The sequence below is a fragment of the Mirounga angustirostris genome, unplaced genomic scaffold (assembly GCF_029215605.1).
Source record: "Mirounga angustirostris isolate CCGP_5_RB_7025 unplaced genomic scaffold, mMirAng1.0.hap1 SCAF_6, whole genome shotgun sequence".
In the NCBI taxonomy this organism is placed as follows: domain Eukaryota; kingdom Metazoa; phylum Chordata; class Mammalia; order Carnivora; family Phocidae; genus Mirounga; species Mirounga angustirostris.
In genome coordinates this window covers 23,735,144-23,754,209 of record NW_026991714.1, presented here as the reverse complement: position 1 = coordinate 23,754,209, position 19,066 = coordinate 23,735,144, and the positions used below count along the sequence as shown (strand labels likewise).

Sequence of the window (19,066 nt, the reverse complement as noted above, 5' to 3'; positions counted from 1 at the left end):
TGAACCTTTCCAATAAATGTTTTTAATATATTAGATTTACCTTGCAATATTTTCCTGCTATATTTATGCACATGAGTTAGCATTATCTGTTGTGTGGAGAAAATAAAATTTTAAAACCTATAGAGCTAAATTTTCGATATTAGGCATACTTCCACAGAAATTTTTCTAAATGTGGTTCAAAATCATTTTGATATGATGGCCCAAAAGACACATGAAAAGATACTCAACATCAGTAATGATCAGGGAAATGCAAATGGCTAAAATTAAAAAGACAAGAAGCAACAAGAATTGACAAGGATATGGAGAAAAGGGAACCCTTGTGCACTGTTTGTGGGAATGTAAACTGGTGCAGTCACTGTGGAAAACAGTATGGAGGGTCCCCCAAGAATTAAAAATAGAAATACCATATAATCCAGTAATTCCACTACCAATATTTACCCAAAGAAAATGAAAACACTAATTCAAAAAGATATATACATTCCTATGTTTACTATCGCAGTATTTGCAATAGCCAACATATGGAAGCAACTTTAGTATTCATTGATAGACAAATGGATAAGGAAGATGTGGTACACACACACACACAAGTGCACACACTTGATGGAATATTATGCAGCCATAAAAAAGGATGAGAGCATGCCATTCGTGACAACATAGATAGACCCAGAGGATATTATGTTAAGTGAAATAAGTCAGAGAGAGAAAGACAAATACCATATGAATTCACTCATATGTGGAATCTAAAGAAACAAATGTATAAACAAACAAAAAGCAGAATTAGACCTATAAATATATAAAACAAACTGATGGTTGCCAGAGGGGTAGAGAGTGGGGGGTTAGACAAAACAGATGAAGGGGAGTGGAATGTATAGGCTTCCAGTTATGCAATAAGCAAGTCATGGGAATAAAAGGCACAATGTAGGGAATATGGTCAATGATATGGTAATAGTGATGTATGGTGACAGATGATCTACACTTGTGGTGAGCATAGCATAAGGTATAGAGATGTTGAATCACTATGTTGTGCACCTGAAACTAATGTAACTGTGTGTCATCTATACTCAAAAAAATTTTTTTAAATCATTCTATTATGAAAATGTTATATTATTTTCTTTGATAGAGTTACACCTTTGAAAAATGTTGATTGCACACTATTTCTGATACATACACATGCATTTATTATTGCTGAGTTGCAAAATTGAATGAATGAGTTGTGTTGTTTTATTTTTTTAATTTTTTTAGAAGATTTTATTTTTTTGAGAAAGAGAGTGCACACAAGCGGGAGAGGGGCAAAAGGAGGGGGTAAGCAGACTCCCTGCTGGGCAGGGGATCCCCCCCTTCCATGTGGGGCTTGATTCTAGGACCTGAGATCACAACCTGAGCCAAAGGCAGATGTTTAACCGACTGAGCCACCCAGGCACCCCATCTCCTATTGTTTTAATAATATTTTTTAAACCAGGCAGAATACTGCCAAATCTAGTATTAGTTTCTGTGTATTCTAATTGGGAGAGGCAGAGCTGTGAATATCAAAATGAAAAATGAATAAATATTCCAAAGGATTCTGTTTTGGAATTAATAATATTTCATAAAAATAAATGTATTCCTATGTAAAGTTTTATATTCTTTATTCAGATATCATAGGGTAATCATGAACCTGGAAGGGCTATAGCAGCATCCTTAGTAAATTTTTTTGAATCACAAAAATTATTTTAAAAAAATCATTAAGTGTAGTTTCATTAAAGTCAAAAATCCTTTTGATGATTCTAGATCAACGTTAATTTAAAAGAATGAATGAAGCTCAAGGATGCCTAGCTGGCTCAGTCAATAGAGCACGTGACTCTCAATCTCAGGGTTGTAGGTTTGCGCCCCACGTTGGATGTAGAGATTACTAAAAAAATAAATCTTAAAAAAAAAAGAATGGAGCACATGATATCTGCATTTTAAAGAAAATGCCCATTTTTTTATTAAGACGATAACATTTTTATTTTATTTATTATTTATTTATTTTTATTTTAAAGATAACAGACTTTCAAACATGTATTTTTCTACATAACTTATTGTGAAGAATGATAACATTTTTAAAACACCTAATATTGTAATGCTAATTTTCTATAAAAATCTTGCATGTTTATATAGAACTGGAGCTCTAGTCCATGTTGCTACTCTTGGTATACGTATTTTAGCTCATTTTTTCGAGTCCATTTAATAAAGCAAACAAGCAGAAAGGAACCAAACAAATTTGACATTTCGTGAGTAGCTTTCATGTGGTCAGGCATTTTGTGCACATTATGTCATTTCATGCTCACCACAATTGTTTTACAGACGAGAGAACCAAGGCTCAGGGTTGTTAATTAGATTTCCCAGATCGGCTGAGTCTGGACTCTACCCAGGTCAGGTCAACTTTAACACTCCTTTCTTTGGACCAAACTGCTTCCCATGGTGATAATAGCTTACTATTTGAACGGGTCACACATTTGTACATAAAAGTGGTTCCACAGTTTGAAATTTTAATCAGAAAAAAAATATATATGTATATAGGATTTCAGGCATCAGTTGTCTGTTCTACTTCCCATTTTTAGTCCGTTTCCTAAAAGAAGATAATGACTTTAAATCCATTAAAGTGCTGATACTATATTTTGTATTTCTGCTTTGTAAGAATATGGCATTTGTTTCTTTCTTTCCTTCAGCTTTCATTCCCAATTTTCCATGATCCAATTTTGGTCTTTGGTACTTCCATTTTTGCATTTGAAGACTGATATCATTTACCTTTTGTCCTGTGATCAAAACTAAGTCTTCTGCCATTGTTTATTGATTAAGTCTAAATGTTGGACGCAATAAACATTTAGAATTTGGTGACTATGTACACACTGTTCACTGAAGACCCAGTGGTCACTTTGACTACATATTTTCTTTTTTGTATTATTTTCTGCCATACCCTAAATTTTATAAAAAAATCCACTGTATATTATAGGTATTTGTTAACATTCATTATTTTTTCATTGCTGTTTATTGCAGATTTGCTATCTGCACTTACTATCCTACCCTAAGTAAATTTATTATTTACATTTTCATGTAAGGTTTACATGTCTCAGTCCACTTAGCTTCAAATTTACCTAGGGCCAATTGACATAATTATTTGTATGCTTCTTAGACCTGCTTCTTAGACCTGAGCATAGCATAGGAATAAAAGTGCTGTAGGGTAACCCTATCACCACTATTAACCATTCATTCATTGAACAAATATTTATTGAGTGGTTTATTGTCCAAGCATCGATGTACCAACTGAAGATATATTTATGAACATAGCAGTGAAAAAAAAAATCTCAGTTCTAATGAAGCTGGCCTACTAGTAGAAGTGACCATCAATATACTAATTAAATAAATGCATAGAATGTCAGCTGGTGATGAATATTAAGGAGCGAACACTGGGGAAGAGGCATATAAAATGTTGGAGAAGATTGACCTTTTAGATTGGATGATTAACTTAAAATTTTGAAAGCTTAACTTAAAATATAATCATAAAGCTAATTAATTATTAAGACAGGAATACATAAAGCAACACCATGTTACTTATTTCATTAGACTATTTTTATGGTGCCTATTACTTCAAACTACTTATATTCTTATAGGTATTACAATTCTTCCTCCTCTTTAGGTCTAACCTCTTGATAAAAGCAACACTCACTATTTCAAACTTATGATGTCCTTAGATCCCTCATTCCAATTTATACTCCCTCCATATACCTAGAGCTCTTCCTTCTAAGAACACCAAATGTCCCCTAGTAGAGAACATTTTGTATTGTTTTCCTTATTTTGTTCAATTATCATTGGTACCTTTGTTTCCTTCATGCTATTCCCTTCTCCACTTGCCTTTGCGCTCTCAATCTTTGTAGAATTCTTTCTTAATACATAAGCCATTATTTCTCAATTTCTTTTAAAGGATCTTCTCTAAAAAGCATTTCGTGTTAATTAAGGAATCAATGCATCAAGAAGACATAACACTCCTCAATGTGTGCATAACTTGTCGTGAAACCTCAAAGTACATGAACAAAATGGCAGAACTGGAAGGAGGTGTAAAAATCTACAATTGATAGAAATTTCAATATTGCTCTCCAAATTACTAACAGAACATGTAGAAAGAAAATCGGTAGGGTTATAAAACAAAACAAAACTTGAGCTCAGTTTCACCAACTAGATCTAATTGACATATAGAACATTACATTCAACAACTGCAGAATACACAATTTTTGCAAATGTGTATGGAACATTCACAGAGAAAGATCATATGCTGGACAATAGAAGAAATAGCAGAAAAGTTAAAAGAATGAAAACATACAGAGTATATTCTCTGATCATAATAGAAATTAATTAGAAATCAACAATGAAACTACAGCAGGACAATACCCAAATATTTGAAAATCAGCACATTTCTAAATAAGCCATCAGTAAAATACAAAATAACAGGGACGATTAGAATTATTTTAATTGAATTGTGATGAAAATGCACATATTGAAATTGAGGGGACATAGCTGAACTAGTGCCTAAAAAGAGATTCATAGCTTTAAATTCTTGAATTAGAAATGAAAGTTTAAAATTAAATAGCAGAGTGGAAATAGAGGCAGCAAGTACAGACTTTAGAAGTTGTTTCTGTAAATGGGAGCAGAGAAATGCCACAGTACCTGATGGTAATGTGTGTTGAAAGAAAACTTTGTTTCTCTCTTTTTTCTTTTTTTTTTAGTGGGAAAAAATTTTAGCAAGTCTGTATACTAAAGGAAATGACCCACCAGAGAGAAAAGTGAAGAATTCAAAGAATAAAGTCATAGGATGTACAAGATAGAATATGATCCATTATATAGCAGAAAGTTTCCCTTTGCTAAGTATGTAAAATGCTCACCCATTTTAACAAGAGGCAAGTATGTAGTTGGATGTGATGGAGAGTGCTATGGAAATTTTCTTATTATTTCTATTTTCTCATAGTAGTTGAGATCATCAGAAAAGAGGGAAGTGAGGGTAGAGGTTTGAGGAACTATATGAAATAGTTCTCTAGAGCATCAGGAAAGTAAATGGCCTGGAGATATGTTCATCTCCTATGTGATATTATGGACTCTCAATTTGAAGTAAGGCCTGTTTAGCATATATGTGTGTTTGTGTCAACCATCTGTTATTAGTAGTAGAAAGAGAGTTGAATTTAGCAAGGTTGTAGTTTTGCCTGTAGAGTAGGCCTGATTGTTTATGCAAGGGTCTGCATATTTGGTGAAACATTTGATACAAGCTGGTAAGCAGGGAAATGAGAATGTGGGTATAGAGGTAACAGAGTATGATAATGTAGACAGACTGAAGTTGCTGAGGATGTCAGACATTCTTTAGAATCACAGTCCTAGATAGTTAGCTGAAAGTTAAGAGGTGGTGAATGGACAGAATGAAGGATGTCATATTGTGGTATGTTTTAAGAGGTTCAGACACTTTCCTTTTCAATATCTTGTCCACTCAGTCTCTCATTAGGTATGCTCAAAAAGATTTATTCAAAGTTAAGTCTCCACTGAGTCATTTTAATGTATTCAGCATAATAGATTTACCCTCTGGATGGATTTTCTTTGCAGTAGTGAAAGAATTTGATTTTCTGAGCTGAACTGGGCATATGGATTTTTACATAAATGGCCTACTTCTGAAAAAAACCTGTAGTGTTTGCTTTGCTCTTTTAGCTTTCTTGGCACAACTGATTTTTGCTTCTTGGAACTGAAAAAAAAAAAAGAAAAGAAATACATAATAACACCTCTCAATTATTAACCATCACTAAATATAAATTACAGGCTAGCGATCATTTATATATATTTATACATATTATATTTGTGATGTATTTTTCACAACAACCCTGTAAGGAAGTTATTACTAGCTCCAATTTGTAGATTAATAAAGCAAGACTCTGGTTAGCTATTTGAATACTAGCTCAAAGACCTAATATTTACACTTTATTCTGTCTGTGTCAAGGAAAAATTGCACCAGACATTGCTAAATAGGTGAGGAAGATTTTATTTAGGACTGTTGCAATAAACGAGAGAGATTGAACTCAACTCCTTGGAAACAAAAGGTTGGAGGATTTTTAAGTTCTGGGATGAACGAGGTGGAAAAGTACTGGAGGGGGGAGATTGGTCCATGTGATTATGCCATCATTTGCTAACTGTCTCTTATGAAGGGTAGGGTCCTGCCTTCCCACAGAGACTGGGAGGTAGGGGCTCTAACTCCTTTGTTGATTACATTTCAGAACGATGGCCCTCAGGTTCTTGAGAAAGACATTTCTGGGTTGTAAGACTAGTGAGAATCTGGGAGAAGATTTAATTCTCAAAGGGGCAGAAAAAAAGAATTTTAATTGGACTTTTTCTAAAGTTAATGTTCTAAGAAAAGGGTCTATAGTCAGGAAGAAAACTGACAGGAAATCAAGCTGTCGGGAAATGAAACTGAAGGAAAATTTAAAGCCTTCTTTGTCATCTGACTCCAAAGACTTTAAGTTGTAACTTTTAAAAAAATTTTATTTTATACTATGCTGTTATCTTTCCTCTTAAATGTCAAAGATGTTCATTTTTTACTGATAATTACATGCATTTTTGAACATATGGAATCTTAGGGTAGAAGGCAAACAATCATCAAACATGCAGACAGCAAATTCCCTATGTGACCCTTTCAGACAGCATGAGGAAAGAGCTGAAGTAAAATGTTTGCAATTGTAGAGGAGGAAAAATAATTTTCCTCTACATTCTAGGTTCTGTGGGTGGTCTCCCCTCCCCCCTCAGTAATAAAAGAGAGAATAACAAAAGAAAAACAACAGAAATTTAATACGTATACCTCAGGTATACATGGGAGATACCCAGGAAAGTAGCAAAATTCCCCCAAATGGTCCAAGTCATCACCTTAAATACTATCTTCAGCTAATGACAAAAGAAAGATGCTGGAGTGGGGAGACTAGTTCTGAGAAGTTATCAAGAAAAGTACAGTTAGGTTGTTATGCAGATTTAAGTCTGGTGCCTTTTCCACTGATAAAGAGCTGTGGTTTAGAGTCATCCTTCTCTTCTTGGTACAGGAAGAGAGGCACCCTTACAAATTGAGATTACCCTCATGAATGTAGGCTTACAGGGTAGATTCTACTTTGGTTTAAGAGCTTCTCCAATGGCTGCTTTTTCTCAAAAATGATCAGATCAAAATAGTCTTTATGCTAAAAAGGCATATTCTGCTACCCTTCACAATTTAAGCTTTTTTAAAAAGAATATTGTTTTGTCTTAAGCAGATCCATTTTGAGCATTGCAACACTTTCACACATATTCATTTCTATTATTTCATTATGCAATACAAGGTATCATAAGTTATTTAGAAGGGTTTCCCAAAGTCTTTTGCTTGTTATTCAACCTAGTGGTTAATAATCTGTTCTCAAAAGCATCTTCCTTTCCAATTCAGAAAATCACAGAATTTCAAACTGTGAATTTTAAACTTGTGAAGACACCCTGGGATCACTAGTATCACTCATTTTTTAATCTGTCCAGAAATACCTTTTTGGTAAATTCTTGACAGATGATCGTCACTGAACTTCAGTTATATGCTTTCAAGATAGCCTAGCCTCTTTGTGAATCACTTTAATTATTATTCACTTGACACTTGTCAATGAACTTTGTGAGATTTTAAGACACTACGGTCTCAACTTTGTTAAAAGAGTAAATCAGGGAAGACTCAAGAGGATTAAGATCTGGAGTTAGATTTGGTATTGACGGTGATTCCTGAAGAATCTGGGAGAGGACATAAGTATGCAAAAGATATTACGTAAGGGATATATGACTCTGGGCAAATTGCTGGAATTTAGGCCAACAAGAACTAAGAAACAATACAGGATTTCAGCTTTGAGAAGCAGAGCACAAAATAGGCCTCGGTTCTTGACAAGCAAAGGCAGAAAGTAGATGTGTTATTTAACTGGCCATAAAACTGACCTGCTACACAGTGCCAAAATTACTGGTAAGAAGATTCTAGGAATATGTAACATATGGAATTTCAGACAGGCAATCAGGTTTTTGCCATGATGTATCTGTAAGGAGTAGTATACTCTCAGCTGTAAGAATGGAAATTGAAACTAGGGTTACAATCCCTGAGAGAACATTGGAAAGAGCAGGAAATATAAGCAGTCTTAAAACTGAAATCCAAGATAATGTTTCGGTCTCAGACATAATGTCAGATCCCTTCTGTTTAAACTTGGAAGAAAGAGGAACCAATTATGCTAGCAGTCCTATGTTTTTGTTTTTGTTTTTTAAGATTTTATTTACTTATTTAAGAGAGAGACAGAGATAGCACAAGAGAGCATGAGTGGGGAGGAGAGGGAGAAGCAGGCTCCCCAGCTGAGCAGGGAGCCCAGTGTAGGGCTCAATCCCAGGACCCCAGGATCATGACCTGAACTGAAGGCAGATGCTTAACTGACTGAGCCACCCAGGCACCTGGAGTTTTTATTTTTAAGAATTTTTAAATTTATTTATTTGAGAGAGAGAGACAGCACTAGAGGGAGGAGCAGAAGGAGAGAGAGAGAGAGAGAGAGAGAGAGAATCTCAAGCAGACTCCATGCTGAGCATGGAGCCCGAAGCAGAACTCAATCCCAGGACCTGAGATCATGACTTGAGCCCAAATCAAGGGTCAGTAGCATAACTGAGTCACCCAGGTGCCCCAATATCTTAATGTTTTTATATTTATTAGGGTTTTTGGTTATATACTTCATTTTTAAGTATTTTATTTAAGAACATCCTGAATTACCTTTGTACTTAATAATAAATATTTCAAATATGAAACCTAATTCTCCAAAGACATCAATTACAGTTCATTACAAATGAACTATGTAGTTTCCTTAATTTAGTCATAAAATCAAACCAATTAATTATAGAGGACATATATTATAGATTCTATGTATTAGAATTACATTCAATTATTTATTTCATTATATACAATGTAGATATATGCAATATGTAGATAGACATATATGCAAGCTAAGCTTATAATTTATCAATTTACCTATTAGACCCAGACGATGTAACTGTGAACAAAATAGGCCCTTGCACTCAACATGTTTTTGAGTCTACTGAAAAGCCTTTAGAGGAACTTCTGGGAATATATTATTCTCTGGGCAATGATTATATTTGGCAGGAGTTGTTTATAAAACAATACATTTGAGTTGTGTTTAGGAAAGACTTGTTTTCCAGTTGGCTGCAAGATGTTTTACCTTTATATAAATGTTGTATCTACATTGTTTAGCTGCCTATAAATTGGGGTCAAAATTTTTTACATATATTATTTTAAGTTTCAGAATTCAGTTTTACTTGATCCTAAAAAATGTGTTCAGTAGGTAAGTTAGCAAACTATACTCAAAATATAAAAAATAAATCTATCATTTTTTTTAGTGCTACAGATGTATTTTATAAATTGAAAACTGGCTTGAAAGTGACCTTTGATGAGACTAATGTCTTACCATTTTCTGAGTCATAGACTGTATTTAAGAATCTAATGAAAATTACAAATTCTCATAGAGGGGTGGGAAACAATTCATGTATAAAATTTCATCTAAAATATCTGAGTTCTTTCATGGGTCATTTGGAGTTCTGGAAAGAAGATCCTTTTCATAGGTAAAGTGATGTATTTTAGACCCTTAGAATGCCAACAAATAATTTTTAGATATTTCAAATTATAAAAATTGAATTTTATAAGACGATTTTGGCCAATTAATTTTTAGATAAACTGACTTTAGGTGAAATGTTCTGCTTTCACAGTAGCAATAGACACCTACGATGACCCAGTAATACTCTATGTTACCTTCCTTTATTATTTAGACTCTTTATTCCAAAGTTGTCATGGTCGATACTTCTACTTTTTGGTTACAATTAAATTCAGACTATCTTATTTCAGGCTGAATTTTGTCAGCAAGGGAAAAAAAAAAGAGATCAATATCATTCTCTGTTGTTAGAAGAATGAATTAAAAATCTTGTTTCTGTGCCAGTTTTATTATGTGTATTAGTAAATACTTATTTTCTATTCCTCATGTGACATTTATGGCGTTGTACACTTACCTTGTTTCCTTTTTCCTTACTTAATGCTCCACTCACAGGATCATAGATTCTTGTTGATAGGGCACAATGCATGAATGAGACAAGGAAGATTTATGGGCTTTTAGGATCAGTATTTCAATCAACTATTTATCCACTGACTTGACATATTTACTAAGTGCTTCCTGTGTGCCGGATGCTTATTTGCCTCATCTCATTTAATGCTCACAATATCCTTGTGAAGTCAATATGGTTTCTCCTACTTATCTTTGGAAAACAAATGAAAGTGAAGTACTAGAGATGCACTTTGGATGAATGAAGTATAAAACATGGCCCTTGTCTTAGAGCTGACCGTTTAGTGGGGATCCACTTAAAAAAAAAAGGTGGGTTCACACTATGATGGGCAAACACAGTGGGAACAGCTGTTATGGATTTCAGTCAGAAGGAGAAGGTCTCCTAGAATACATGACAGAGGTCCTGGTCCACGTTAGAAGTCCTGGAGGCTCAACAGTGGAGAATGCACTGGAATAAAGAGTGCCAAGGCTGGGGAAGTAGTTTGGGGAGAGTTTGATACGGGGTCTTGCAAGCCTTGTTAAGAAGTTGGGACTTGATGCTAAAAGTAAAGAAAGTCACTGCCGGGTTGACGGTAGCCAAATATCCAATCAGATGGTCGTTTGAAACGGCAGTAAATCTGATAAGAACACAGAATTAGTAAAAAAAAAAAAATATATATATATATATATATATAATATATATAAAATATATATATATATAAAACTCAAAATAGATTGATATGGAGGCTGTTGCCTTCTCTCCAAGCCTGAAGTGACAACTGTTTGGACTCAGGTTGTGGCAGGGAGGTTGGAAAGAAGTGGACATATTAGGGCGCCTGGGTGGCTCAGTTGGTTAAGCGACTGCCTTCGGCTCAGGTCATGATCCTGGAGTCCCGGGATCGAGTCCCGCATCGGGCTCCCTGCTCATTGGAGAGCCTGCTTCTGCCTCTCTCTCTGCCTGCCTCTCTGCCTACTTGTGCTTTCTCTCTGTGTGTCAAATAAATAAATAAAATCTTAAAAAAAAAAAAAGAAGTGGACATATTAGAGCAATATTTAGAAGGTGTCATCAACAAGACTTGAAGACTGATTGAATGCAGGGGTATGAGGGATGGAGGAGTTGCAGATTTGGTGCTGGTAAAAATCCACCTCCAGCAAAAGGAAGAATTATCATCAGGAAGATGAGTTCAATGTGGGGTAAGAAAGCCAAAGGACTATAAGGGGTATTGGTGTCACAGAAGCCTCGGGAGAAAATTTTAGGGAGCCAGTGGTCTACATGTCACATGTTGCCAGAGGTCAAGTGAAATGAGAAGAGCAAGCTGTCTACATCCACTTTACAAATGTAATCAAACCTTTTGTCCTGACAGTCAGATTTGTTTAGTAACTTAAACTCATGCACATGTTTGTAAATTTTAGAGTGAAATTAGAGCCCAGAATTTGTGACTCTAAAGTTCACACTTTGCGCACTTACTTATTTTTTTAATATACCATTTTTCTGAGCAGTTTTGGGTTTACAGAAAAATTGGGCAAAATATATAGAGAATTTCCAGCATCCCTTCTCCCCAGTTCCCACTGTTATTAGCATCTGGCATTAGTGTAGTACATTTGTGACAATTGATTAGCAAATATTGATACATTATTATTAATTGAACTCCATAGTTTACATTAGGGTTCACTCTTTGCTTTATACATTCTATGGGTTTTGACCAATGTATAATGATATCTATCTATCATTACAATATCCTACAGAATACTTTCACTGCTCTAAAAATCCCCTATATTCCACCTATCCATCACTTCTACACCCTCCCCCACTGACAAACCCCTTAGCAACCACTGATGTTTTTACACTTTCTATAGTATTCAACTTTTTTAATTTTTTAATTATTTTTTTATTTTTATTTTTTTTTGAAGATTTTATTTATTTATTTTAGAGACAGAGCACAAGAGGGGGGAGCGGGAGAGGGAGAAGCAGACTTCCTGCTGAGCAGGAAGCCCGATGCGGGACTCGATCCTGGGACTCCAGGATCATGACCTGAGCGGAAGGCAGTTGCTTAACCAACTGAGCCACCCAGGCGCCCCAGTATTCAGCTTTTTTAAAAAAAAGATTTTATTTATTTGAAAGAGAGAGAGAAAGAGAGAGTGAGTCTGTGCTGGAGGAGGGGCAGAGGGAAAGGGAAAGAGAGCCTTAAGCAGGACTCCGTGCTCACACAGGGCTCCATCTAATGACCCTGAGATCACAACCTGAGTTGAAACTGAGTCAGACGCTTAACAGACTGCACCACCCAGGCACCCCGGTATGCAGCCTTTTAAGTCAGGCCTCTTTCATTTATTTATTTATTTTTTATTTTATTTATTTATTTTTATTTTTTTAAAGATTTTATTTATTTATTTGACAGAGAGAGACACAGCGAGAGAGGGAACACAAGCAGGGGGAGTGGGAGAGGGAGAAGCAGGCTTCCCGCCGAGCAGGGAGCCCGATGTGGGACTCGATCCCAGGACCCTGGGATCATGACCTGAGCCGAAGGCAGACGCTTAACGACTGAGCCACCCAGGCGCCCAGGCCTCTTTCATTTAGCAGTATGCATCTGAGTTTCCTTCATGTCTTTTCATGGCTGGACAGCTCATTTCTCTTTATTGCTGAATAATATTCTATTGTCTAGATATACCTCTTTGTTTTATCCATTGCTGTAAAGCTTCAAGTGCAGGTTTTGGGTGGAAAAATCATTTGGGTAAATACCAAGGAGCACGATTGCTGGATTATATGGTATGGTTATGTTTCGTTTTATAAGAAACTGGAGACTGTCTTCCAAAGTTGCTGAATTATTTTGCATTCCCACCAGCAATGAATGAGACTTTTTACTGTTCCACATCCTCACTAGTATTTAGTGTTGTCAGTGTTTGGGATTTTAGTCATTCCAATAGTTGTGTGGTGGTATTTCATTGTTGTTTTAGTTTATAATTCTCTAATGATACATGATGTTAATCATATTTTCATGTACTTATCTGTCACCTGTGTATCTTCTTTGGTGAGGTGTCTGTTCAGATCTTTTGCTCATTTTCAAATTGAGGGTTTTTTTTTTTCTTATTATCACTTCTTTTATCAGTAACTTTTATCAGTAACTAGATTTTATTTATTTATTTATTTGAGAGAAAGCAGGGGAGGGGCAGAGGGAGAGGGAGAGAGAAAATCTCAAGCAGACACTGAGCTGAGCATGGAGTCCGATGCCGGCCTTGATCCCACAACACCTGAGCTGAAATCAAGAGTCAGATGCTTAACCAACTGCGCCATCCAGGTGCCCTCTGTCCTAAATTGCTTATAGTTGAGTTTTAGTTTTGTTTTTCAAATATCCTTTATGTTTTAATATGTTCAGTTAATTAACATTTAGTGCCATCATTTATATGGTTGGATGGAGGTCTAACTAAATTGTTTTCTGTTTTTCCCTACCAATTCATGTTCCTCTGTTTTCTCTTTTCTACTTTTTTTATTATTATGCCTATTGACTTTTTAGAAATTATCTTTTGAAATTTTTTTAGAGACTACTGTAGGGACTACACTACACAGGCTTAACTCTTCATAGTCTGCTTCATGTTAATATTGCACAATTTACTTATTTTTTTTTTTAAAGATTTTATTTATTTATTTGAGAGAGAGAATGAGAGAGAGCACATGAGAGTGGGGCGGGTCAGAGGGAGAAGCAGACTCCCTGCTGAGCAGAGAGCCCGATGTGGGACTCGATCCCGGGACTCCAGGATCATGACCTGAGCCGAAGGCAGTCACTCAACCAACTGAGCCACCCAGGCGCCCCTTTTTTTTTTTTTTTAATCTTTTTTTTTTTTTTTAAAGATTTTATTTATTTATTTTGACAGAGAGAGACACAGCGAGAGAGGGAACACAAGCAGGGGGAGTGGGAGAGGGAGAAGCAGGCTTCCCGCGGAGCAGGAAGCCCGATGCGGGGCTCGATCCCAGGACCCCGGGATCATGACCTGAGCCGAAGGCAGACGCTTAACGACTGAGCCACCCAGGCGCCCCCAATTTACTTATTTTTTAATATTGAACAATATTAAAGTTATAAACTTTGTGCTTATTCTTCTGTTATTTTTATAAACTTCAAATTCCACAAGACAATACTATAAATTTTTCTCTGTAAAGATATACATGTTTTAAAGAAAAAAATTATCTTTGTTCACTCATATATTACCCATTTCTGATACTCTTCTTTGATAACCGAAGTTCTGACTTTCCCTCTGGTATCATTTCCTTTCAGCATAAAGAAGTTTCTTATAATTTTCTTGTAGTATAATTCTGATGACAACACATTTTCTTAGATTTCATTAATTGAAAAAGTCCTTTATTTCATCTCTTTTAAGGATTTTTCTCTATAAAATTATGGCTTAAATTTTTCCCCCCTCTTCATTCTGGAGTTTAAGATATTGTTTCCCTGTCCCCTGGTTTCCATGGTTTCTGATGAGAGTCCTTGGTCATACAACTATTTTTCTTTGGATGCTTTCAAAATATTATCTTTACCTTTGGTTTTCAATAATTAGACTACAGAGTTCTTAGGTGTGGTAGTTTTTTGTTTACATGATTTGGGATTTTCTGAGTTCCTTGAACTTGAAAAATTATGCCTTTAACAAAATTGGAAAGTTTCCAGCCACTAGTTCTTCAAATCATTTTCTGTTCTATTTTCTCCTTTGTGTTCTTCCTGGAAATCCAATTACATTATATAAGACATTTTTACATTGTTGCACAAGTCCCTGAACTCTGTTCCTTTTCCATCCCTCTTCTCTGTTTTTCAAATTCGATAAATTCTGTTGATCTATGATCAAGTTCACTGACTCTCCTAGGTCATCTCCATTATACTTCACAGCCCATCCAGTGAATATGTTTCAGATATTTGAGCTTTTTGTTTAATTTAAAAAATATTTTCCATTCCTTTACTGAGTTTTTTTTCCTATTTATTGTGGGCATATTTCCTTTACCTCAGTGATGATACTTTTATTACCTGCTTTAAGCCCTAGTCTGATTTCAGTCATCTAGATCATGTAAAGGCTAATGTTTATTGGACTTAGTTTTGTTTCCCATAAAATTAACAAATAGGTAACATTTTTCTGGCACTTCATATACTGAATAATTTTGCAATGTATTCTGAATATTATATTATATTGTGGAGCCTTGGTATCTGTCTCCTATATTCCTCTGAAGAGTGTTGATATTCTTGTTTCAGCAAGCAGTTAATTTGGTTCACTTGAATGCAAACTCTATCATCCTTCTAGTGGGCAGTGATTCAAATCTCAGTTGAGATTGCTCTTATTCTGTCCCATGCATGTGTGATTTAGAGGTTAGCCGATGTCGTGTAAATTTATACACAGAATTTGTGACTTCTTTCTCTGCTTCTCCCTTTTCTGGGATTTCCCACTCATCCAGAATAATGTTTAACCAAATACCTGGGCACCTAATGGCCCAGCCAAGTTGACACATAAAATTAACTGTCACACTGTATCAGGTTCATCATCATGTTTTGAATGTTTGCCTGGAAGACACACATTGTCTGCTTATCTACTTAAGGAATTCTGAGTTACACTTCATTAACTTTCATGCAATTTAGAATTGCCAACCACTGACAACAGCTTCTTTCTGCACTTCTGTAAATAATCCCTCATATCTACTTGTATTTTTAATTATCCTTTTCTTTCCCTAACAACATTGTCAAATAGAACTTTCTGTGATGATGCAGATGCTTATATCTGCACTGTTCCATATAACTTTGAATTAGCCACAGACGGCTTTGAACACTGGAAATGTGGCTAGTGTGATAGGGAAATGGAATTCTTAACTTTAGTTAATTTAAATTTAGACAGCCACATGTGGCTAATGACTACTATATGGACAGTGTATCCTTGAACATGATTTTGTTTCCTTTTTTTTTTTTTTTAAGATTTTAGTTATTTATTTGACAGAGAGAGACACAGCGAGAGAGGGAACACAAGCAGGGTGAGTGGGAGAGGGAGAAGCAGGCTTCCCGCCGAGCAGGGAGCCCGATGTGGGACTCTATCCCAGGACCCTGGGATCATGACCTGAGCTGAAGGCAGTCGCTTAACCAACTGAGCCACCCAGGCGCCCTTGTTTCCTTTTTCAAAATGTATTGGCTAACTGACATATTTCTCTGATAATTTGCTTTGATCTACTTAGTTAATTAAATAATAATTTATGGGGTCATATGATATGTAATGTTAAGCATGCTTTTTATTCCTTTCTCAGTCTCAGAAACTTTTTTTTAAACTGGGTTTTTTTTTTTTTTTTTTTTTTTTTTTTAGTATCTGAAAGTTACTGATCTTTTCCAACACACACCCATAGAGTCAAAAATCCTTTTACTTTTACTATTATACAAAAAAATTTAAAATGGTATGTTCTCTACATGCATGGTCACTGTAGTCATTCCCTTTTTGCCAATCTTCCTAAACATGTTAAAATTGTTATAAATTCATATTATTTTCCATGGAAACTGTTATTACAAACTATTAGTTGTGCTATATTTCTGAAGCCTCTGCCCCTCAATTGTTTTCTAAGAAGATTACTTTTAAGCTTGTCAAGAAACTTTCCTCCTAATCGCTGCTAATTTTCTAAGTGCTGGGAATTAGCATTGATTGAACTAGGTATTGTTATTCTCCTTTATAGAAATAGTAAGAATCTTTAAAAATAAGTCCTTACAATTCATTATTTTTTATGTTGAATTTTAAACTGTGGATGTGAACATTTAACACACCAATTGAAGATTTTTACTTTATATGTTACCAATTTTTCAATTTATTTCATGATCTTTTGATATTTATCATTTCAGGACCACCAAACAATTTTGAGAGCATGGGCTGTAAAAGATTTTGCTCCAAATTGCCCTTTGTATGTCCAGATATTAAAGCCTGAAAATAAATTCCATATCAAATTTGCTGGTAAGTTTAGTCTCAACTGAGATACTTTGAATTTCCTCAAACTGCGATAGTAAGAGTTATGTCTCTGAAATTAGTGTCAGCTTAATATATTCATGATTGCATAGAATAGAAGGATTTCTTTTTTATCATCTACTTGTTATGAGAGAATTTATTCACTTTAAAAAGTGGCAAGGTAATGTTTGGGGAGTGAATTTGTACTTTTTTATATAATTTGGTGATTTAAGCAACTGAATTTACTGGATACCTTGGTAAGACTACAAATAGATTAACACTTATAGTTTTATGCATAGTATAAACACAGGTTTTGAATGCTGCAGCTATTAATTTACACTTACATTTACACATAGATAGTGCTTTGTTATGGATTACTTAATATATATGTAAGCTTACATATGCATTAGAGTAATATTAAAATATATTCAAATGTATTAAAATAGATTTATTTGGAGATCAGATAGATTTTGAAAACATTTCAAGAAAAACATACAAGTGAGTTTTTCATAGAGACACCACTTTTAAAGTAATTTCATATGAGATTATACTTTAGACTGGAAAATGAACAGTAAGATGATAGTTTATTTTTTTCTTAAATGTTTCTGTAGGAACTAATTTTGATCCAGGCAGTAATTTATGTACATTTTTAAAAAAAAAATAACATCCTTGTTTTTTTTAACATTTCACCTTAATAATTTAAAGCTGCAAACATTAAAATGTAAGTCATTTTAACAAAGTGGTAGCAAAATGTACTTTCTTCATCTGTGTTTACAAATCTTAAAAATGCTTACCTATTTGTATATGATATTTAATTGAAAAATTATAAACACTAAGAAATTTCTAAATAATATCAAGAAAACCACGAAATTATTGCAATTCAGTTTGCTGTTTTTTATCTTTTACTCTTGCTTCTAATGGCATCAGTTTTCTCTAAAAATGTATAGCAAACTAATTAATGGCTCTTAACCGTGGCTGCATTTTAGTATCTGTTTGGAAGTTTGTTTTAAGTACTACTACTGGTTTAAATGGTTTGTGATGATGGTGCTATGTTTTGTTTTGTTTTTAACCTGTTCCTTAAACTGAAAATTAAAAAATAAGAGCACCTCCTTTGTAAATGGCTTTGTGAAATTTAATGGAAAATACATGTAAATTCTCCGTCTGCTACCTGTTACATATGTAATTAGCATTCAAGAAATGCCAGTTGTTTATCTAAAAGACCTTTGCAACTAAGCTGCCTTGATTTTATTATTATTTAGTAAAAGGAATATTTTTGTAAAATTTTTATCGTACCTGATAATGACTTATTATGATATAATTTTTAGGAAGGCAGTAATGACATAAGTCCTAAAGATGTGAATTTAAATTTGAGTACCACCACTTAAGATTTAGATAGCCAAATTAGTATTCTGAGCCCTATTTTTCTCTTCTGTTACTTTATATATCATATGTATGATGTCTCTCTTTCATTGGTTAAGATTAGCAGTAAGGGTTAAATAATATCTGAAACATATTAGGTGCTCAATAAATGGATATGATATGTGGATCCTAAAACAATATGTAGTTTGGGAAAACAATTTATAATGTTGAATGTGTTATAACTAAAATTCAGAATAGACTTTAGTTCTTTCCTCTTCTTAACAGGCCCTAGATAGGTTCACAACAGATAGATCAAATTCACTGAAATAGTCCACCTTTACAAATAAAAAATTACAAAGGCTATTTGCATTGATTCTCTTTTATATTCTTATCTTGCCATTATTTTGATAAGCCCATTGAAATGAATGGGATAGTTAAAAGTTCTATCCTGATAGTTTATCACAATATTTCTAATTTATGGCACCTGCTGAAATTCCTTTTAATGATGTCTGTATTCTTTTAGGCTGAGATTACAACATCTCAGAGGAACTCTTCTTTTATATTATAAAAAGATAAAAGCATCCTAGTTTCATTAAAATGTCATAAAACAATTTGGGGTGATGTATGAGACTCTTAAACCAATATAATAAATTTCA

At 34.4% G+C, this 19,066-nt stretch overlaps 1 protein-coding gene across 1 annotated transcript in view; it reads left to right on the top strand.

The window, feature by feature from the left end:
* Positions 1 to 19,066, top strand: part of KCNT2 (potassium sodium-activated channel subfamily T member 2) — a 224,905-nt gene that overhangs the window by 68,274 nt on the left and 137,565 nt on the right. Inside the window, exon 10 of the mRNA XM_045876372.3 lies at positions 16,952 to 17,060. Within this exon, the coding sequence (XP_045732328.3) occupies positions 16,952 to 17,060 (109 nt within the window). The remainder of the gene's footprint in view (positions 1 to 16,951; positions 17,061 to 19,066) is intronic.